The 24,355-nt window shown below is 41.1% G+C and overlaps 1 protein-coding gene across 1 annotated transcript in view; it reads left to right on the top strand.

Moving 5' to 3' along the window:
* LOC128875329 (suppressor of lurcher protein 1) overlaps positions 1-24,355 on the top strand; it is a 469,960-nt gene that overhangs the window by 138,465 nt on the left and 307,140 nt on the right. The window contains exon 4 of the mRNA XM_054120827.1: positions 18,137-18,351. Within this exon, the coding sequence (XP_053976802.1) occupies positions 18,137-18,351 (215 nt within the window). The remainder of the gene's footprint in view (positions 1-18,136; positions 18,352-24,355) is intronic.

Genomic DNA, 24,355 nt, shown 5'->3' with positions numbered 1-24,355 from the left:
GCGGCAGAGGACCGGCCAGTGACGATGAGTGACGATGAACAACAATGTGAAACGAACGACGGTGTCGTGTTGACGGTGGGGAGCGGGCAGCAGTGAGGCGTCGAGAGAGAAAGAGAGAGGGGAGCACACTCCAGGGAAGGGGCAACTTGAGGTGCGGTCGGAGTGGGACTCCGGCGAAAGAGGGCGCGGCGCGCACTATTGTTGAGACGCAAAACCCGAGAAAACAGACATTCGAGGGCGAATGAATGTCAATTCAGGAAGGCCGAGTGTAGTGTCCGCGCCTCCCATACCCAACAATAAGGAGTCAAATAAGAACACGAAACGTAGGGTACGGGATTTTGGTCGCATAGGTAAAGCGGTCGACTGTGGATCCGAGGATCGTGGATTCGAATCCCCGTGCCTTATTTTTCGGTTAGACTCCTACATTTATTTGAATATATTAACAAACAAACACATGACGGTATTTTATGCCTCACGTCAGTGGCATCCTCGAGGCGTGAATATAATTTATCTTCTAACAAGTTCCAAGTCGTAACTCAGTGAATTAATCGAATCGCGAAGAAATAATCAAATTCTGGGTAGGAATTATTACCGAAGTTAGCTGCCTATTCTCATTGCTGGCTGTTCTAGAATCCATTAAATTCGTCCGCATATTGAAACTAAGATATTCGATTCGGATGGGAACACCTAAAGTCCTATCTGCGCATCTCTGATGCTGAAGCTTCGGTGCAGGATATGTACATGTATAATTCTTCGACGTAATTCATTTACAGATATCGATCCTCAAGGAATCGAATAATTCGAGCTACACGACAAATATTCTGTTCAACGTAAGACAAAAATTCATGACCGAGTTGAACATCGAAGAGAACTCTGTGAAAATAGGAGGGACGATTAACCTCGTCGTAAAAACAGCATTTTTACGACGACGTAATCGCGCCTCCTATTTTTACAGACTTCGAGTTATAAAATACCAGTACGTTTTGCGAATAGATATCCGAGATATCGGCTTTAAACTCTCTATTGCATAATACGACCGATCCGGAAAGTTTTCCAGCAGAGGAGATTGAAAATTCAAAAAACTGACTCGACAGATACTTCGAAGCTTATACATATAAAGGGTTTCTGGTGGCTTTAATATAATTTTTAGTACAATTTAAAACAATTGGCATGGAATACATTCAATTTTATTCATGTTATTTAAACGTTCACCATGGCTATGATGACAGGTGCCATTTACTCTTTAAAAAACAAAATTCCAAACACTTTCTATAGCTTGTGAGACCTATTTTCTTCGTTAATTTATTGATATTATTCAGAAAATAAAATTTATGCAGTGGTTAAACAAAACTGGCATCGAGAATATATTAGAAACTCGTACAGAACGCGGCAACGTTAAAAATTTCATGAGTCGTTAGGTTTCTAAGAGGGTAGTAAGTCAAAATCTCATTTGTAATCTAAATAGTTATCATAACGAGCGATAAAACGAAGGAATGTGCTTTCTTTTTTTACGATCGGCTGGAATTCCGACATTTTGTCTAGAAACGATAAAAACACCGTGCCTTTGAGGTAAAGTATCATGGCAGCGGCCTTAACCATGCAGTTATCGAGAAGATTGCGCGTAAATTCCGAGAGAATTTAGTACGGCTCGACGGGAATATCGTAAACAGTATATAATGTTTAATAACGATTGAAAATTAAAGAGGTATTAATCGTGATTTGTCACTCTTTGAACGAAGATTGAATTTTTTACTAGGCAAAACTAAATCGACTGTTTACTGCGATGCGTGAAAGAGAGAATAATCAGTGTTCATTAACCCATCGAGTACTGAATTATTATTAATACAAAATTATTACTCATCCAACAAATCTCAGAATATTCCAAACTAGAGAAATCTTAAAATCTATTGAAATCATATCTAATATGTTTTTTTACCTGGTAAGACGGGTGAAGTGATTATCAGTGAACAGGTGAATTAGCAGAATCGTTGCTCGAGAGCTCTGCTTGTCCAAAAAGTACGCACGATTCCAGCATCGCTTTGCCAAGGTACAAATCTCCTGTCACTGAGATAGTCCCTTAGTGGTGTTTGCCGAGGACTTGGCTGGTCGACTGCACGAATCGGGATTTCGGGGGATTTCAACAAATTGTTACGCCGAACTCACCTCGCCCAATTCCCGTCCACTTAACGACGAACGGAGATTATACGGTAAATTGATTGCCTCCCGAGGCCTGAAGGAATCATAAAATCAGAAACATACAGCTACCAAAAGAAAAGAAAATTATAAATATTAGGTTGTCCCGAAAGTTTCTTTCGTTTTAGTAATAATTAATATATATACAATATTTTATGTTTTATGTTACATTACTGAATTGTGTACGATTCATTTCGCTTCATTACTGTTACAGTATCAATATCTAAAAAATTAGATTGTTTATTTATATAAACACTGCCACAGAAAATAATTGATTGCAACTCGCGAAAGAAACTTTTGCGACAACCTAATATAATAAGAAATAAATCAAAAGAAAATATCGAAGTAAAAATACTGATTGTGTAGTTTTTCGCGAAGAAAGATTTTCTTAGAGATTCGTGAAAATAACAAAATCGAACTCATCATTTTTTTTTGTAACTTTCAAAAATTACTGGAGAAGGAGGAACAGTGAATCGTCCATAGATCGATGGTCTTCTAAACGAACTCGAGAGAACGAGTTTCACCGTATCATCCAAAATAAGTTAAGCTTGCCTTACGAAACGAGTCTGCAACAAAATTCTAATCGCCACCCGATATACTTGCCATCCAGAGAAGCACTTCATCACGGATAATCCGGATTCCGTCCTCCTACCCAAGGCTCGAAAGTTACCTCTGAAATTCGTTATCCAAGCTGGCTTAGGATTTAAGGAAGGAAAAAGCGCCGATAGTATTAGCACTAGAAGGATCGGAGTTTATGTCTGTCTAAAAGGAATGTCCAAAGTCAATTTCACCTACGCGTAGTTGTCTCCTTTCGAACTATTTTTATATTATATTCTTCGAAATAATAAAATAAGACGTTAATTTAATTTATTTTTATCACAAAGTTACATCGCAAACATTCATCGTAATTTCAAAGAAATCCTAAGACCGCCACTTATCCTACAAACGTTACCGCGTCGTTGAGATCACTCCCAAAGCGACTGTGTCCAGGAGGTCGTAGACAACGTAACCTGGGTGTCCCGTCGCATCCATGCATGCATGACCTTACGGGGCCAACCCCCAGCAGCCTTTTTATCTTTTATTCGTTCATCGAAAGTCAAAGCGGCGCATTCTGGCAGTCGTGTTCTCGGTTACTCATTATCCAGCGTCGGTGTAATGGGGTCCTTTACATGGAAGCGAGACTCTCGGCCCATTGTGTCCCGTTTTTGCGTCTGGACGGTAAAATTTCGCGGAGGAAATTCTCTCCGGCAGGACCCCGGGACCCTGGAGGAGAGTAGAAACGTCTCGTATCCTGTCTACGACGGTTCCTAAATTATTGCCCGCGATGGCCACTCTCCATTGTCAGATCATATTCCCAGCAGGCGGTCTTGCGCGAGCGAGGAAGCTTGAAAGACGAGATCTCTCCCTTCTATCCCAGCCGACGTAACGAGATCGAGCACGAAATTACTTGAATATTTTCGTCGATTGGTTCCAAGGACGTAACGAAGGAGCCTGGATTTATTCTTCCGCTTCTTTTCATTCGAATAACATCCATCACGGATCGAACGTCGCAGTGCGCGTCTTCCCCCATTTTTAATGTTCCCGAGACGGTTCCTGCCTCACGGTGCGTTTTAAGTCTTTATCGGAGCGAGTATAATACGCTCGTGTAATTAGTCTACATTAATTAAAGACGTTAGTAATTTTTTCACGTTCATATCTTTGCTCGCGTACACAACGATAAATTAAAATTCAATGAACAAAAATTCTGTTAAACTTTTCTTTTGTATCATAACTAAAACGTTCATAAAATTTGAATTTGTCAGAATTAACCCGGTTGTACACTAACCTGTCCCTTGCTACTAATTACTCACCCCGTAAATAATTATTTTGAAAATACCCACAGTACACCGAACACGACACGGTACACGGCACGCATACTTAGCGTAATCCGCTAAGTAACTCAATTGCGATATTGTTGTAATAAACTCGATCGCGTAATTATCCGCAACACGCAATTTCTCGCCGGGCGGCGTCGAGCACGATCACGCGAAACAGGAAACGGACCATTGGCGGCGCGGAACGGAAAGTCGGTTGGCTACCGAAAATTTTACAGAGATTCGAGACTCTCGGTAGCTGGTTAAATCGATAGGCAATCGGCCGAGTAACTTTCGACCGAACGACCGCGAGATCTCTACGGCGAATATTCGCTGATCACCCAGGGAACTTTCAGTGCTAATCACCAGACCAGACGCATACAAGCGAATGCTGATAACGAACTTGGCGTGCGCGTAATCGCAGCTAGGTGCTACGTGTTCAAAGTTGCGTACACCAGCGCCTCTCAAACCGACCTGTACCCGAGATGGGCATAGATATTTTGTTATTATTATTTTTATATATTTATCGTCGCATCAGCTTGTAAGCCATTAGCGGCCACTGTGAGTTACATGTTCGATATTTGTATACGCGTGTATATGTGAGTTGTAATACAATTAAAATAAATACGGAATGACGTGGTCGGAATAACTAATTCTTACATCAAACAATAATTACTAATACTATTTAGTAGTAAACGTATATTTTAGATGGTTGTAGCGTCTTCTTAATTTTTATTTATATTTCTATATATATTTTAAATTCACGATCAGCATTCTCAACAACAAACTGCGACCTTAATCCTTCTCTAGAGAACCTCCACCTAGAATTTTTCTTTTTTGAAGTAGGAAGCTGAAGTTTGAGAAACTCTGACATGCACTCTCTTCTGTGCAAGTGTGTGGTCCGTGGCCGTAGCGCGCACGAAAATGTCGTGACTGGGCGCCGTAACTCGAGCCCTCGAAATTCTCTACCCGAGTAGTACACGGATATTATCGCCGAATCTTGGCCCATCCATCCCTATTAAAGCAAACAGCGTTCGTGCATGTCGAAAGATTTCCACCGCGAAGTTCGGTTCGGACGGCAGAAATTTCAACCTTTTGGAATCGAGGCTCGGTTACACCGAGAAGGGGAGAACCGCCTTCCCGACGCGAGTCCATGCTTGACCGTGCATGGGGCGACCATTTGATACGACGTGAGACGCAGTCGTGTTAAGCTGGGGCCACCGACGGACGTAAAGTGGATTACAAACACGAAGGAAACCGTCCGCGACGGGGAGACGAGATAATTCTTGGGTGCTTAGGACATCGGGGCTTGGGACTAACGAAAACTTCGAATTTCGAAAAAAGTTTGGGAAAACAGGGTGGTTTCTGCAGTACGTGAAGTCGACGAAGTTTTATATTGAAGACTCAAAAATTTCATGGAAAGAGTGTCTGTAAAATTTTAAAATTTAGATTCAACTTCGAAGAAATGAAATTACATGCGTAGGCAGAAGGAAATTTTGAAATAGTCCCATTTCTAGTTGAAACCAATCGGAATAAATAGCACCAGGTCGTGGTAAACGCATAGCAGTACCAACGCAAATAGAAATATCGAGTAATGGTCAGACGCGTCAACTACGCCACACTCGATCGTGAGCGTATCACTTAAATATTCAAAGTTAATATTCTCGGAAACGAAAATCTATGAAATATTCGTTACGAATTTAGAGTAATGTTTCTATTAACTTGTTTAATATTAAGACTGTATTGACAGTCTCAATCAGATATATTCAAGGTGTACAATTATATGAATATATCGATCCCATACGGTGGTATATTTTCGAATTGCCTTTTCATTACTATGTGTACTCGAACTATGATAATGTATATCCATACGTGCAAATGAAGCTCTGATTTTCATGTAAACGTTAATAGCAATCATCTCGACCTCGAACACATCCCATTCACGTTTCTAATAAGTAAATGTTCATGTTGCAGTAGCGACTGGAGGTTATTTCAGTATGCCGTCAATCAATTGCTGGTATTGCGTTATCCGACTCATTTCCCAGAGAATGTTACCAAATATTAGGCGCTCTTTGACGTGCTCCCATCGAGTGGTCTTGACAATATGAAGAGTAAGCATACTCGTATCAAATACCCTGGGGCAATACAATACAGTAAATTCTCGTTATAGCAAAAGGTCAACCCTTTCAAACCTGGTGTCCACAACTGAGAACACAAAATTTTTAAATTACCGACGCTATCGTTTACGACGAATGTCCTTATTTGTGATATAAAGAAAGACCAGTTGTCCTCGAAAACTACATTATTAAGATTTTTTAAGAATATTTTAGGGTTACACAAACGATGAATAAAGTACTGTTTATCACTACAGGGAATGTTACTACGAAGTGTCTTACGTTCCTGAAGTTCACAATTGGCGATCACAGGCCATAAAGGGAATTTGTATCCTCACCTAGCTCAAACGTCAGACTTCAGACCATGCTCTTGTTCGGACAAGCTGTACCGTACTCGCGTCGAACCATAGATTCGTCGTTACAACATCATTTCAAACGAAAAGCAAATCCAAAGGACGGTTTCGCGACGCAGAGTCAACCGCGGCACCTTAATATATCGATCGTCGCACGCACGTCGCGAACCGGCGTCCATTGTCGAGGATTTAGGTTCTCATAAAGCTCCATTGTTTAGCTGAGCTCGCATTCCTAAATCTCCATTGTCGCTTCGCAGCGAGTACAATTGCACCGCGCTGAAAGCGGTAGGCCTCCTCTCGGTGAAGCCATTGCGGATTGGCCGATGGACACACGCTGGACTCGGCGAAACAATGCCAGATCCACGCTCCTCGATAGACAGGAATGTCGCGACTTCTTTCACCTCTGCTAAAGCCGATATCCCGTTTTGCGTGATTCGATCTCAACGTTTTTACGAGTCGATGATTTTTGACTCTAGAGAACTAGGCACTTTGGAAATTAATCCTGCCAATGTTCGAAACACCTTCTACATATTTGAGCCGTCCATCGCAGAAATCGATTAACTCCGTGAAACAAAAAGTACATTCTCAATCACTGCCATCAGCGCTCAGTAATGTAATATAAACGTCACCTCATTCTTGCCAATTGAATTTCTGTTGTCATCAGGAGTAGGTTGTCGCCAGTCTGCTCCGCTGTCTAGAAACCATAAATTCATTTATCCTGTACTCGAGCCGTCCTCTCTTGAGATTTGTCGTTACTACCCCCGGACGATCTATGATTTTGAGTTTTTTTTTTTTTACGAGCTCATAAAACCGTTCGAAGCAGTACAGCCTGAGATCGTCCTCGAACGCGACATTTTTTCCTCGTTCGCCACAAATGATACTCTTACCGGATTTAACTGGTTTTACGACTTGACGAGTTTTACGAGATAGAGTTTCAGATTGTATCGCGAAGCTGTACCAGTAATTACGATTTTTTTGTCGCTCGAACGAAGTGCACTTACGCAACGATCGTCATCTGCAGTTCGACAATCGAGTTGATTAAACGGATTGTGCACTGCGTTCCTGTCGTTAAAACACATTCAATTCCCGCAACGGATGGAAATGGATCCTTATTTTCAATGCTTCGCGCTTTTCTTTATGTAATCGTGCATTCGATGAAATTACGTTTTGATTCATTGTTGGCTGCGATCGGAGCGAGTTTAACGAAGTGGAAATTAATATTCATCGTTTAAAGGAGTCACCCTCAAGTCAATGAAAAATAAATTAATACGTTTATAAATTACTGCCGTTAAAATAAATTCATAAAAAGCTTTTCGAAAAAGAAATAATAAACATCCCCTCTAAACTTGCTAAATGAGTACATTTATGTTTAAAACTGTTGCAAACTAAAGGAATGAATAAACTTTTAAAAATAATCCCATTAAAAATGAACGATTAAATGAACTGTTGAATTTGACCGTGTCAAACACGAGTTTTCCGCAGTATGGCAGTTTAGGACATTGTTCTGCGATTCAGGAGGCGGCCGGTGGTACATTCAAATTACTGTACGAACTCGAATTTTACTCACGTACCATCCTGATTGCAGACAGATGTACAGAACATACCTAAATTTGTAGTAATTAGGTTACGATTATGACGGCTGAGGTTTCGCAGATCAAAACACGCAAGGTTACACAATGTGTAGAAGAAAACACTTGTAACTTGAAAATTTCACCTTTCTGTACCTTCGGAAGGTGATCATTTCACAAATCGTCACTCAACTATCCCGTGAAACTCCAATTTTCCCATATTTGCCTTTCCATCAATTCCTAAACGATTTTTACGCCGCGATTTTGCAGGGAATAAATGTCCCACGGAACTGAAACTAAAATTAAAGAGTCACTCGCAGAGGTCAGAGAATTTTCGAGCAGAAAATTTTCTTAAAAAAATGACCCGGAACGAATATGAAAATCCCGAAGGTTCCTGTCGTTCCTGAAATTCAATTGAAACTTCTCGTCGGGCGTTAAACTTTGATGGGGTCGGATATTAAAATTAATCCGTCAAGTTAATGGTCTTAATAAATGAAGTAATTACGTTCAACGACGTAGGCGCTCCTTAAAAAATTTGCCAGACCCATCGATCGTGCTCGATATCGGGATTCTTTTGAAGTGGTTACGCTGCGCTTTTACGAGCACGACGGTAGGCGATCCGAGAACGCGGAGGGCGGAGTAAAGGATACGTGACGATGAAAGGAGAAATGCCAATGCTTCCTAGCCGAGGAAGGAAGTGGCCAATCGCAATCAACGCTGCAGGGAGAACGGATTTTAGCCGGGGGATGAAATAATCGTTGATTAGAGCTATTCGTTTGATGTTAAGGCTTTCCTTATTTGACTGCTCGCGAAAAAAAATGCCACCCTTTAAACGAAGATATCTGGGTTAAGTACGGGGTTGATTGTTAAATATGGTCAGCAAGTTATTCGTCATGAAATTCTAATAAATAATTTCAATTTATTGTTCCTATTATCACAAATAATTTGAATTTAAAAAGTTACTATTTTTCTTATCAGGTAATTATTTGGAGTATCAATAAAACATAAATTTTTATGTAAAACCTGATACTCTTGTTTTCATTTTTCAAAATTTCGAAGATTCGTTAAACGTTATTCCATTAATAATTGATTAATTAAACGACTTTTTGGTCTTCGTTGAATTACCATATTTTCATGTATCATGTATCGATAAATTCCGAATTAATTTTAGTACGACCAAATGGAATTATTTCCAGGGTTTCGCGTCAATTATAACGTTACTTAATATGGTTTCAGAAAGTCAAATATACGTGATATGGTTCAACGATTTTGTGGAAAATGTATCGCGATAATGAATAAATTTCCGCACGCGGATTTAAAGTAGGTTAATAAGCTGACACGAGTCGATGTGCAGTGTTTAGTAGTAGTAGTAGTATTTGAGAAACACAATCTGATACCGATACGGGAGACACGAATTATATTAATACGACAGCGGAATCATTAAATCGAGAGGGATAATAATTTTATTTACATAGTAGCTTCGACACTTGAGCAATTGTTTTATTGTATCGTTTGCATTGATATCAATTCAGGAATTTAGAACAATTCCATTTCTGCTCATTTATACCACTGTTTGTTACGTCTATGTAATTTTGGCACAGAGTAATCGACAGTCATTCATAGGAGACTATAAATTTCGATAATTGGAACCTTTAGGGTCCTAATGTTTTTAATTTTATTTTTATAAACAAATTTTCTTGCTCAATAAAATACTGACGATGAGTTTTGAACACTTCTTTTCAATGACGTATATTTAATACCCAGACAAATTGAATGCAGAGAAATTGCCATACACTCGTTTCATGCATCCCCCATTTTTTAATCTTGAACAGGTGGTACAGAAATTTAAATGAAACACGTGACATAAAAAGTAGTATAATTAATTTCAAGCCAAACAGAAATGGAACTCCTCGCAGTTAATGTGCGAAATAACGTAAAAGACCGCTGAAGAGTTGAAATAATTAATAAACGGAGTCATTAACATCCAAAATGAAGGGGTAATGAAAATCGAAAAAGATTCTTTCATCCTTTTCGTATTTTACAATACGTTATATCTACCTTTCAGCAGCGCGCCATTTCTTTCTAACTCGCAATCACCGACTAACGTTTTCAATTGAAGAAATTAATATCTTGAATGAAGAAGCTCTCAGCGTTCCTTTCATAACAGCTCTTAGCGTCCTCGGTTGCTTTTAACAGACCGTTTATGAAACACCTCCTTTCGTTCTTGCGCCAGTTTTCCTTTTACGCGAATTAATGTGATTCTAGAAAGACTAAATATTTGTTCGGTCAGTAACCGTGGTGATGTCATCTACTTCAATGATTATGTAATTACGTTATGTAATTCACACTTTTCAGCTCTTACAATTACTATATGTTGTGTAAATTATTTGAAGCCACAGATTTAAAAGTGGCAAAGAACCATCCAATTTCTTTCTATTTCGAGGAATTGATTCTAAAAAGATCCTTCATTTTTATTGGCATGCAGCATGTATATAAAAATAATAATAGAAAGAAGCTATACGTGCGCATAAGTTTCTACACGTTTCCAGTAATACATAACATAATTTCAGGATTCAGAGTTTGATCTCCAGTATTAAATAAAGAAATTCGAATTTCCAAGCGTCCAAAGTTTCCTCCCAAGCGACCCCGAGCCATGAAGTGCGCGTAACATAATTCCCATACCGCGTTAAATTTCGCTTTAAGCAGCGAATCACTTTTTAAAGACCGCCCCTTAAATCTCGGAGACGTCGCGTCGCACAGACTGACACTGAGGGGGGCGTATGGGTTGAATGGGTGAGGCGCGTGGAGGTTGCCGTCCTAGCACGGTTGTGCACACATACTCGCAGCCTTTTAATGGAAAACAGGTATTACGGTGCTAAAGTAGCACTGCCAGACGTCTTTTACGAGCACGTCCTCGCTACGAGCCATTCGGCCTATACTTGTTTCGAGTGCACTGCCATTTTCTGATTTGAGTCGGAGCATTCCAGACAGACGGTTGCAAAGCGCATCGTAACGCGGCAGTGGGAATTCTCCGTCTCTGCCACCCTTTCGTTTGCTTCCGTGCAAGCGTGTACATTCAACGCTGGACACTGGGACGTCTTCAGTATTCGAGAACAAAGTAAGAAAAATTGTTACAAGTAGGTCTGAAGCGGGTGGACTCTGTAATTCTGGCGAGACGTCGGGGTGACGCGTTGAAAGTAGAAAGAAGTAGGTATTACAGTGAACAGGTAGACAAAGAGGGGGAGGTGAAGGGGAGCTGGTAAACTAGAACAGACTGAATATATAATACAAATATTTTTCTCTTAAATTATCAGGGAGTTTAGAATAGATTTCAAGGTGCAAGGTGATATCCTAGGAGAAAGTCAAAAAAATTGAGAAAAAAGTAGTTCGGTAAGTGTGTAGGGGATAAGGCATAGCTGTAATATAGCAAAGTAGATAAAGGTTTGGTCTCCAGTGAATTAGAGTCTAATTTTGCCAGGCCACGTGAGCACTTATTGGCTTCCCTTCAACTGAAATGCCTGAATGTGCAAAGCATCGATTCCCATCGTAGACATACCCACCCCGAGATATGAGATCTCCGCGTAGAATCTGGATATTTTCCGCGTATCGACAGGTCGGATCTTCCGCTAAACGATACCTCGCGTTCGTGAAGGTGAATACACAGCCAGATGGTTTATCGTTGTCCATAGAAATATAAATGTGTGGGTGTGACGTTCAAGAAACAGACGGAGAACTCCGTTGTATGTAGATCTACATCTACCGGCATCGACGATGTATCTATCTCAAATTAAATCACTGCACCTGATTGGAAGGTACGCGGTAGAATCGAAACGTCGTTTGCACGATATCTCGCACGCTGGAAATGCCCGAGACGTCGGTTGCACGAGCCAGATTTCCCGAACGACAGACGCTAATGGTTTATTAAGCCTATGGATGTCAGGCAACCGATGATGTCGCCACTGGGGTTATATTTTATCAGAAATGTCGTGGGAAATATAATGTTCGCGCAATAATATTTTCGAAGCTTGGAAACTTTAAATGTATTTGCAGAAGTGACGTAGCGATGAGCTAGATCAATCAAATCAAGTATAATTGTGCAATTTTAATTATAGTATTGTCCAACAATGAATATTTATAAGATACGTTGGATTTAACTAGATGGTAAGATGCACTTGTTCTAATTCGAGTCAGTGGGTGTTGTAGCGTATCATGTAGGTAAGACTGGAAAATATAGAACTCTGTTTGATCGAAGGGTTTATCGACAGAGTGATTTTCTTTATTCGCCGAGTATTCCGCATTGCCAACAGAGTGATCTTCTTTATCCCTGGAAACAGACATATACAATAAGTACTGTCTTATTGACTCTGAAACTAGATATGCAATATTTCTTACAGTCTATTAATTACATTACGTTACTATTTTTTACAGTATTTTTAACGACGTTCCGAGACTGCGAAACTATTGCTCCTTTCACGCGAAGGAGTTTCGATTGGCGCCGGTGCGTTAATCGATTTTCGTTTCGTAAGTCGTAGACAAGTAATATACATTTCTAACGTAATATTCCAAAAACATTCTTCACACTCGGCGGTCCTCGAGGGTGTACGTCTGGCGCGGGGCCAATCAGAGTAGGACTCCTCGTGAAGTTTTGCACGCTACGCCCGTGATTTCGTGCCAACGATCCCTGCGAGCTCTTAGGTGGAACTTTTTGAATTGTGGCACGCTAATCAGTTCCCGTTTTTTGCGCACTGCGACGCGCAGGAGTTGCCTTATTTTTTTCGCGAACGACACTCGTCCAATTCAGGCAGCACTCGCCGGGGTTGTAATTGTACTATTGTTCACGTGTGGGCAAATTTTATTGCGAAGAAGAGTAAACTCTTCGACTCTTTGGGATAATTATTCCTGGGTTTTATCTGCAATGTTATTTAAAACAACAGAACATAATTTCAGATTTATTGAACGTAAGGAAAAAGTTGTTCTGCTGATGAGATGGATGTTTACATTTTTTGGAATATGTCTATCGTGTCTGAAGTAGAACAGAATATACTCGTAAATAAGAATTTGTATGTCGAATGTGAAATTCTAAACATTTGTTTAAGAACACCACAATTGCACGGACGTAACAACGTAATCTACCCTTCATTCAAGCCTTCACAGCTCCCAACGGAACGAAAATAAATTTCGTCGACGAGAAAAGAGGCTAGTTCCCCGAAAGTTAAATTCTCCTCTTAATGTAGAGCGGGGCCTTTGGACGTTTGTGGCCAAAGTCGCGTTCAGTCCTCGATCGTTCCATGAGTAAAGGTTGGCAAAACGCTGGATACCGTGATACCAGAGGTGACAAACGCGTTCTCTGCCGGCGTAATAAATTGTGGCAGAAAATTTTTCCTCTCTAGCGGCTGTCAAAGGAGCTAACGTTCGCGGCGCGGAACAAAGCAATACGTGCAGGTTTGAGTGAAGCCAGTGAAAGGGCTGTTTTCATCTTTGACTCTGAGTCGCTTTGGCTGTATATTCAAGCTGCGATGCTCGACGATCGGCGGGCTCTGTGGGCGCTTGTAGAACGACACGTACTTTGACGGTATTGTCGTGTCACCTACCACAGTAGACGTTTGCCAAGAGTGTAATTCACAAAAGCCCAGGCATTCGTATCTCTCTGTTGGTCCGTCACTTTTATTTACGTCTACTGCCCTCCCACTTTTTTTCCCACCGAGAAAACCATGATTAATCTTCTAAATCCGAAAGAACGGGGGGAATTTTGTATTCCGTGTTTAACGCTATCGCGAGACTCGGCGCGCGTAATGTCGGAATTATTCCATGAATTAAGCATTGCGTTGGCGCTGGAGTCCCGGGGACGAAGTTTATGTTATTTATTTCGAACCATGCAAATGAAATAAGTAAACTATTATGGTAGGAAAATTCACAGAATGGACTAAAAAGGCTGGGAGGCAAAATTGGGTAGATTGGGATTTTTTGGTAATTAGGTGCTGTGTCAGGAACTGCAAACCGTCTAGGAAGGGGAAGAGCAGACCGTCAGCAGTTGAGCAGGGAATGCTTAATGTATGGTGCCTAGTGAAACATTTTTATATTCTCTTCTGTTTGATTAAGGAAAGAATAATGAAAAAATCTACCTAAAAAAAAGAATTCTATACATTTATGAAAGTAAAATTTTATTACACCTATACCTGATCTCCTATACCTGAATCGTATTTTCCTCTACAACTACGAAAAGAAGAACCATCCGAAGTCGGAGGATTCAAACAAGATTCGTTCTAACCAGTTCAGTATCTCTGGGCACTTGGTCTGTGCTTTTGTCAGTAGTCTCAGGTATCGCTAACGAGACACTTGGCGCAAGTCAGCGCACCTGTGCACTGAGGGTTAAATAGCGCCGGATCCATAGCAAACTACGTTACGCGTGAAATTTCGTTGTGTGTCGGCGTAACAGGCATCTCCCAGCGTCCTGTTCGGCGTCGTCGTCTCAAGGGACGTGTAATTTCACGCGTCCGATACCCTGTATCTTCCCAACGTCAATATCGTTGCTAAATCCGGCCGCCAAGGGTAACCACGAATACCCTCTGGCAACTAGACACTGTCACATCGCTGGCAACCTGTCCGTCTCGGGTCTCCTCGCGTTAAGAAACTTCGGTAAGGGCGCGAGTGGCGAACGTCAGAAGTTAAGTGACACGAGACAATGCCCTTTCGAGGGCCGTACTTAGAAACCGTGAAAGCCTTTGCTGGAAATACGTTTGGGAAATTAAGGGACAAGCCTAATATGGCGTCCCCGCTCGATATGCGCCCTAAGCTATCGTGGACCTCGTACCTTTGTCTACCACTTTCTCTTGGTTATGTGATTCTAGGGTACCTTCTTGGAAGGGAAGAAACGATTCTGGTAATGAGATGTACACAATTCTCAGATTAACTTATCAAATATATTCGATCCATATTTTATTTAATTTGTCAACGTTAATCGCTCTGTTCAAACTAGTTTTACTTTATCGAAAGAGAGAAATTTTCCACTCATAATTTCGTGTAAATTTACATGTTTAGCGGTCAAATAAAAATTGACTCGCGCTGTTCTCGCAGTATCAGAAAGAAGAATGGTGGAAGTGCGTGCGCCAAGGTATCCTCTTAGCTAAATGAATTGCTTTTCTTCGTTCGAAAAGTCAAGTATCGCGGCGGGTCTCAGTAAATGGTTACGACAAATGGAATATGGCGAGAGGTCTACCGCTAATTAATTAGAAACCGTCTGAACAGTCGTGATGAATAGGTTGCGTAACGGGATCATTAAAGCCTCAGTAAATTCCGACCGAAGCTGCAGTGGTGTGTAATTAGCGCATTCATGGAGCCCATTCGGGGCGAATGATTTTCCGTTGACGATTCCAAATTATAATTTGATACTCCGCGTGGCTCCACAGAGAAAATTAGGATAATCTACAAGAAAGAAAGGAAATCTTAAAACCTTTTAAATCTTAAGATTTGATTTTTCATGAAATTATACAATTTTCGTCTTTTTGAATAGGCAAAGCTACTTGGAGTATTTAAAAAATCGGATTCCTTTCGAAATTATCCTGAAATTTGAATTACATATTCAAACAATGTAAAACGAAACTACGTACAAGCTACCCATATAAATTTCAATTTTCATCTAAAAATCCAAGTTTTAGAAACTCGATGTTTCCCACGAAGTCTATTTAAATCACTCCCTTCATGTTCTAGGACGCGATATGTAAGAGGATGCCTGGATAGGCTCGAGATAACGAATCCCTCTTACGATACACGCATCAACAACCGCAGGATACGTTGTAAGGCTTCCGTGTATTCCGTTAACGAGCCAGCAAATTGTTTTTGCGTATACGACCCGCCTTCGCGAGCTGCTCGGCTCTATTATAATCCGTGCTAATTTCGACATTGTATTCGCTTTAACGCGGGATCGGAATTTCTCCCTAAGCACGTGAACTCTGGTAATCTGTGTACAGTTGGACTTACGAACACCTGTTCCGTTTCGCTGCCGGGACTAATTAGTTAATTAGCCATTCTACGAGTATCGCAAACTCGAGCTTCGATACGCGTATCCAATCTCGAATTTATTGGCGTTATCGAGCCAGGTGGAGCGAGATTTTTAACTAATTTTTATATCAACTCGTAAACAATTTTTTTTTCAGTGAAAATTCATTTCATATAAAAATTCCATTTCTTTTAAATCATAATTTATATAACAAAATGTATTCTGCAACATTATATTGTTTTTTCTGAAAAGCGTAACAAAAGGTTAATGCAATTTTTTGGTTTACTGTAATTGCTTTTATGTACATTGTAAGCGCGAATATTTTTGTGTACACTCGTTCGCATGAAATCTTATTTTTTAACCTTTCCCTGTTGATCAGTATGTGCTAGTATGTGTCTATATTATACGTAGATTTATTATGCATTGGAATATCGATGCGTGAACTGTGATTCATATGAATATTCGATAAAACGAAGCGTATATAAGCAGGCAAACACTGGCAATTTATTCCATCGATAAAGTCCAAATATCTTTCTACGTGACGATATAAACGTGATCATGCTACCCGCTCCCTTCATAATATAGACGTCAGATTTTAATAGTTTTTAAATTATCAATTTCCCTCCGACGTTTTCGGGTTTATTCGTATTCATAGCCATAAAAGCTTTAAATCCTAGTTGAGACTGCGAACTACAGAATTTCTTTCTACTACCCCGCGGTGATTGACGTATCGTAAATCCAGTTGGATGACAGAGATAGATTAAAAGATTACTAGTTCTCCCCAAACAAAAAGTGCGTGCAGCGTTTTGATATTTCATACCTGCATTCGCCAAACTGGCATTCTGCATGGACCATGTGTAAAATTCAGATAAACATTTTGAAATATTTTTATCGTTGACCGTTAATGTTTCACAGCGAAAAGTTTGGATCTACTTCTACTGCTAACTTTACAATGGAGAATTAATTGAAAACTGGGGATTAATTAAATATTTGTGACGCTGCGAAGCTGGTCTTGCTCGAGGAATCCACTTCGGGAAGCTTTCTGTAAAGTGCAACTTTGAAAGATTAAAACTCCAAGATGAAGTTTCCGTGACATTTTTTCCATCGGTACGATTTGTAAAGTAGGCACTCTGGAAAAGTTTGGCGGAAGTTGTTCATCGGTGAAGTGCTCGACGAAAGAAAAATTCGTCTCCGATTGCTTCGATTGGGATCACTTTGGATATTTTGGAATGTAAAGCATATCGTCGTATACAAAGAAAAATTTCTATTTTATAAAATAGATGTAAAAATATTTGAGTCCGTTTGAGAAAATAGTTCGTAAAAATGAAATAAAGAGAGATCAACGTTTTCTGAACTGAACTACTTTTTATCACAGCTATCGAGAACTCAATTATCGGTTCATCCGTTTTAGAAAACGGATAATTCGAAGATTAACGAAATACGGAAGCGCAGGAACGTGGAGATCGGTTGCCCTCGTTTCTACGCGCTTGTTCTGAAAACGATTCACCGGTATATTTGCCATGCTCGAATAAATCACACTCTTTAGGCATTCCAAGATTTCCCGCCCCGCGGAACAAGGTATCATCTCGGCTTTGATCTTTATCCGTGCACTCTTTTCCTCTATTTTCCGCATGCGATGCATAAATACGATTCGCCCGTTTGTACAAAGGGGTTTACGTGTGGACAATATTTCACAATAAATTTTACATTCATACGGAATTTACATATTTACATTTCATGGTTTTACTCGTTTGCCTCGGGGACACGTTTAAAATCGCGCGAGCATCACTTGAAAAGGAATGAATGTTGGGAACTGATGCGCAGCAGAAATTGTTAAATACCGTGTCATTTTTTCGTACACGTTTCTTTTCGTTTTTATTTCAACTCTGTTGGGGAATATCAACAGGTTAAGTGTTTATAATTCTGTTTTACGCGTACCTTGACTCTGCAATATTGTTACATTTCTTTGCATATAGGAACAAAGATGGTATTGTACTCTTTGAGTATATCTTTAGTCGTTGATAAATCGCTAATAACTTTGCCTTGATTTATGTTTTAGTTGCGTGGGAGGCGACTTTCTAAAAGTGTTTCTACATTTGGAGACCACCGGTGTTTCCGAGTACACCCCTTGGTCTGGGGTGCTTTGCGGAGAACTGCACGACATTCCACAGATCCTGTACAGTTCGAGGTCTACGCTTATTTTGGAGCTCCACACTCAGTCACCTCCGTCGAATTCGACTGGCTTTTTTGGGAATTTTCGCTTCATCGACAGACGTGAGTTACTCGTTAAAATGTGTTTTATTACCAGGAATACTTTCATCAAATAATTAGAGGTTGGCTCAACGGATTTCCTAACGAAACATATTATTAAATTTTAAAAGGGAAAAATGTCTCATAAATTGCAAGATGTTTCTTTCGAATATACATTGCACGAAATAATAAATGCAATATTGCAATAAAGTAAGACTTAATTGTTGCTCTCTATTTAACTGCGAAACGAATAATCGATAATCGGATTCCCCCTGTGGATATTTTGAAAATGAAATGAAAGCTGTCGTGCCGGTCGATCCTCGGTCCTGAAGTCTGACCCAAGGACCGAACTGGATTAAGACTGACGGCTTGCTAACAAAAGCCACTTCATAGCTTCATCGCGAGCGAAAAGCTCTTCTAGGTCGGGAAGCTCTACTCGACTGGCATACTTATCGAGAGAACCGCAGGTTTCGTTTTATGAAACTCTTTCGAGTGGAGAGACTTACTCTTTGCCGTGCGCGCAGCTCAATTGGAAAATATTTTTAAAGTTACCAGGTAGTGGGGGGGGGGGGGGGGGGGAGGAGGTGATCATTGAAAGGACTCGGCAGGGGTACGTGTTCCCTTGGAAATAACGCTAATTAAAGCGTGCCGGTGCGCATGCACTCGGTGATCTTGCACGAAACATATTTCGTGTTGCTTGATTCAATTTCAGGGAACTAGTGAATTGAACGCGAAACGTACTGGAATGACGACAAATTACGAACACCGGGAATGCATTTTGATTGCGCGGAATTATGCAAATCGAATTAAAAACGGGAATTGACGGAATTTTATTCGAATAATCGATGACGAATATAACAGGTATGTTCGTGTTTGTTCGATTGAAGACTGTAACTTTTGTTGTTCTGTGCGAGGTGTTTCATTTTAACGGTCAGATCCTAATTTTCTAATGATTTGGTTTACAAATGAATTATATTGGGTTGCCTGGAAAGTACATGTCGATTTTCGGTAGGCGGAAAACAGAAAAAGAAAAGACACAACATACAAGAATCGTTCTAATAATAATAATCAGCAATACTTTTTCTGTGTACAGCCTGAAAAGCAGAGCGATTTCCACACCCAAGGGAAGCTTTTGCAAACTCAATTCTCGCATTGTAAAAAAATCGTATAATCCCGGATACAGCGCAACGATAACCTCGATTTTCGGTGCCGTTACCCGGCGAGTTTAAAACATTTCTCGCGTATCTTTCAAATTTGGCTTTAATCGCCTTTAGCCGGGACAGCAGAATTAAAGTCACGGGGGAGAGAGCGCGATCCATTAAATCCCCCTTCGTAAAACTGCGGCAAATTATCCGCTGAAGTTGTCCCACCGTTGCCATTTGTTTGGAAACGTGTGAATGGAAGCGTTGAACCGTATCGCTGTTCTCTTTAAGGTGTATTAGTTCCCTCGTTGGAAATCCTCCGGCGACGTAGTGTCTACACGCGTTACAACAAACGGTACCACGGTTCCTTGCTCGTAACAAGGGAAGGTCCCTGATCCGTAAATTTAAAGAGTTATGGCACTCCGGGAATACGTAAACTGCTGGAACAATGGCCCATTACTCTCCCATTCTTAAAATTTGTTCCAAGGAAGTGCGATCGATCTCCAATTACGGGGCGAAGTTGGGCTTTTACCTCATTGGAAATAATAGAAAATACAATATGAAGAGATGAAGGATCGTTCGCTTAATTAGGTCCTATTGAAATTTTCCTTTGTTCGAACGATTCCAAACGATCCACCTTTCACTTATGCATAACTTGTACCTCAGAGGCATACTTAGGCTTACATTTTGTAAACTTCCTTTCGCTCTTCAATCTCTCTTAATTCGATAAATCATGTTGAAACTGTCATCATACATGGCCTCGAGCCAGTAAAAAATAATTTAACAAATCAACCTCGTTACTAAAGTTATTTTTGCATACGACGAAGAAATGTCAACACCTACTGTTCACAATTGCTTACACAGTACACACTTACAAAAAAGTGTACAAAATTTCCTCTACAAATTTTGTCCCATCCCTTACATTTCGATCTTCGTTTTGCATTTTCTCGTCCAACAAAATACACGGGCGCGGGTCTTATTTATAGCGGCGTGCACGCCACAGGTTTTTGCAAATTTCGGTCGTAGATTTGCAAGCGACACAACAGGGCTAAACAGTAAATACCGCGTGGGTTTTGGGCGAGGCCGTGGTTCGTTAGTAAACGTTTCACGAATTTGACTAGCCGACGCATGCTTTAAACATGTTGGACCGCGAATTTTTTATTTCGCTCACGTGTATGCGTCCGCCAGCTTACGTGTGCCGCGTAGAACGGTGACATAATTCTTCCCCGCCGGAGGAAACTTTTCCCAGCAATTCCGAAATGTACCATTTTCTCGTACGTTTTCCACCGTTCTTCCCTTTTTTTTCCCCAGCGTAAGATAAGAAAAAAAAATAGAAAAAAAAACAGAAAATACCCGACGTTCCTCAGGAAGCCGCACAATTTGCATAAGGAGACACATCCGCGGCGAGTTGACTGATACTGGCGCTCCTTGATTCATTGCGAACGTAAATTTTTCCGACGACGTCCGACTCTATTGTCCTCGGATGCGATAAACGCTCTTGGTGGAAAGAGTTTATTTGGTATGCAGCGTTCGAGGCCACTTTGGAAAATATATTAGTTTATATTTCAGGGATTTGCTTAGCTTGGAGGTAAAGCAAAATCGATTTTTCATGGAAATTCGAGGCGTAGAGTTAGCTTGGGGCAGTGCAGTCTATGGATTGGGCCTCTCGGAGCAGTGGAAGGTGCCTAACACGTTGACTGCGGAGAACGCACGGCGTGCGTTCTGTAATTCTCGCCACAGCAGCGGCGGACGCACGGTGTGCGTTTCATTCTTTCTTCATTTTAGAACGCCCCCCACCCTTGAATTTTCGATATTTCGACTTGAAACTTGCTATATGGGCTCATCATTAGTCCGTCTGTTTACCTTCTCGGCCGCTTCAGTCTTGGAAAAGAAAAAGTGTGTTTTCCGCCGTCTTGCTTCTTAACCTCTATTGTTGCTACCCGCCGTTCCTTCCGCCGCGTGGTATCAACCACGAATTCGAACGTCGCAGTCAACGTGTTAAGCTACACTCTCCTATGGTTTTCCAAACGAAACCGTTCCATGTGTCAGTGTTTCTACACAAGGTGCTTGAAGCTAAAAAATGCTTAATTACTGCACAAAATCGAAACTTCCCTCAAGTACCTCTAGACCATTTATTCTCACCCTGCATATTTTCGCTCGATCAACCCTCCCTTCGTTCCCTAAGCGTCCACTCGAAACAGCTTCCAGCGCAAGGCTAATCCGAGTCGGGCAAAATCCGTCTGGAACTCGGCCGAGCATAATGGACGCTGATAACCGAAGAGATTAGTTAGACAGAGATTAGACGACAGATAGCAAAATCGGTGTTCGTCGGCTAGCTTACCGTGAACCGTTGTTATCGTGGCAGCGTCGCGTGTAACGTTTCGCGCCAAAGATCTCGTTAATCCCCGGCTAACTTGATCGATATTCAATTTCCGTTGGATCCCCACCGTCGAACTTTATCCGTCGATATCGCGATCGCTGATTTCACGCTCGACCCCGCGCGATATTTCATCGGCATGATTCGCGGTCGGACGCCAAACAAAGACCTTGACAAAACGGTAAGAAAAATGCGCTGGATCTGTCCTAATGCGTGGGAAACGTCACGAACCCATTTCGCTCGATCCATCATCCTCGGGAGCCGTCATTGACGAATGCGCGGTGCCGCGGGAAAAAGGAAAAGGCGAGAATCCGCGAGCGGTATCGATGAAATATGCGCGCCTTTTTCGACGAGCCATAAATGCTTCGATTCGCCGTCTCTCCTCTGGGATACGACTTGGAGGTGTCTGGCGGCTAGAAAATTCGACGCACCCTGTAGATTATGCGCGTCGATTAAATAGGGACAGCGGATTGACCGTGTGTGCAGGGGCGAAGCATACGTTGTTTAACCATGTATAATTAAAATGTAATTTCTCCTACGTGACCGGGGAGTTTTAATCAAACAGGGGTCGAATTGAAGGGGATGGAGGTGGTTGCGGTAGGTTGCAGGAGAGGGATGATTATCGCGGTGACCGTAGACCGCGAATCCCCCACATTCCTTCATCGAATTGTACGCCTGGTGATCTATCACGCTCTCTGCCGTGTCTAGAATCCTTGAAAGCTGAACACGGGCAAAGAAGCGTGGATGTAGACCTAATCTTTGTCTGCAAACAGCGATCCACAGGTTTCTGTAAACACTGTCATTCGTCATAGGTCATGCTAACCTCTTAGTCTAGGAACTATCATGAATCTTTACCTAACCTATTCTATTTCTATATTCAACATTCATAACGGAATACGACGTGGGTAAATATAAGCGCAACAAATATTCACAACCCTTTCGTTTCGAAAGGGTGACGACGCTGTGTTCCAGATGATAACTATAGCCGCCCCTTCGCAAACAAACAGTGAACGTCATAACTTTTCAACAAAATTCCACGCGTACCCTATTAATCGCGACATTATGGACAACCCGAGTGTCTCGATAATTCCGCGAGTATTAAATTGTGGCTCTGTTTGCGTGGTTGCGCATTTCTAGCGTTCCACGCTGCATCAGCCATAACGAAACGGTTGACACACATCAGCTAAACGACAATAATTCGATCGTATTTTCGTAGCAAAAGACGATTATTCTCATCGTCATTAATGATAGCTCTATTTCTGCCACCGCTACTGATAACTGATTGAATTTTCAAACGGTATTTCGCTGCGTTGTCCGATCTTCCAATGCGAATTTATAATAGCGGGGCCATCGATCCGCCGTACAGACAGTAATATTCAAACTTCGCTCAACCCGCACGGAATGTGCCTGTATCTGTGATTTGTAAACAAAGACTAGCTCGAACTCTGGATTAACCTCGGTCAATTCCTATCTCGCAATCAAACTCAAAGTTTTGATGGTTCGGGTCCTCAATATCATAACAAGTTAAACTGCTTGCGGTTACACATGTACGATCTTATAAATGCGAAGCTTGGGATCTGTAGGACGTCGCGAAAGTCCATCTCATGTTGAATCTACGTCACCAGTCAGTTACGGTGTATCAAATGGAAGTATGTTAATGCATCGAGTTCAAGAATTCGGACCACCCTTGATTTTTGTTAAGTAGAATTGATTGGTCATTTGTTTCTTTAAAATGTCTATTTTTGTATATTAAAGAGACTAAAGGGAGTTAAGAATCCACTTGAATAAAATATCTAAATTATAATACAACTGAAATTTTAATTTCAGATCGATGTCCAATTATTATTTAAGGGTATCGTCAGTGAAAAATTTCTGTACTATTGAAATCGTGTGTCCATCTCACATCAGTTCCATCTAACAAATTATTCACGTATTTCCAAAACGTGTCCAATGCATTCGCATAACATATGTACCGAAACTATCACGGAATAGTGCGCATATAAAAGTTCAAGGAAAACTTTGTAACAAGATTACCCACTCATTTGCATGTGCAATTCCAGTTCTCGCTAATCGCGTTATCCCGGAGAAGGAACTCCAGCGAATTGCAATCATGGGAAGTCAATTTTACGTCAGAGAACTATTACTCAGAGTCTATATTTAATATGACTCGTTTACAGCTTTAATTCTCAAAGAGTTTCACAGTCGCACATCTTTCGGAAGTGTTCGTGTGTTTGGTAATAACTGTCGTAATAACGCGTCGCGGCTCGCGAAAATAGATGGAATGGAAGTTACATCAGCGGGAGCTAATTGATTTACCACGCTTGCAGGCTTGCAACCCCAATCTCCACGAAATTCAGCAATTAACGGGAAAATTGCGAGAGCGGTTCTTTGGCGGTCGCTGCTCTATAAATATCGCTCGCAGCATCTTCGTTAACGAAAATTTCAGCGTCTTCGATAATCACTGGAAATTTAATAATTCCACTCGGGGCTTCGGCCTAGTGCACGCGAA

Source organism: Hylaeus volcanicus, chromosome 4, assembly GCF_026283585.1.
Source record: "Hylaeus volcanicus isolate JK05 chromosome 4, UHH_iyHylVolc1.0_haploid, whole genome shotgun sequence".
Lineage (NCBI taxonomy): Eukaryota > Metazoa > Arthropoda > Insecta > Hymenoptera > Colletidae > Hylaeus > Hylaeus volcanicus.
Note: the sequence above shows the minus strand (reverse complement) of the source record. Positions and strands in the feature narration are given on the sequence as shown.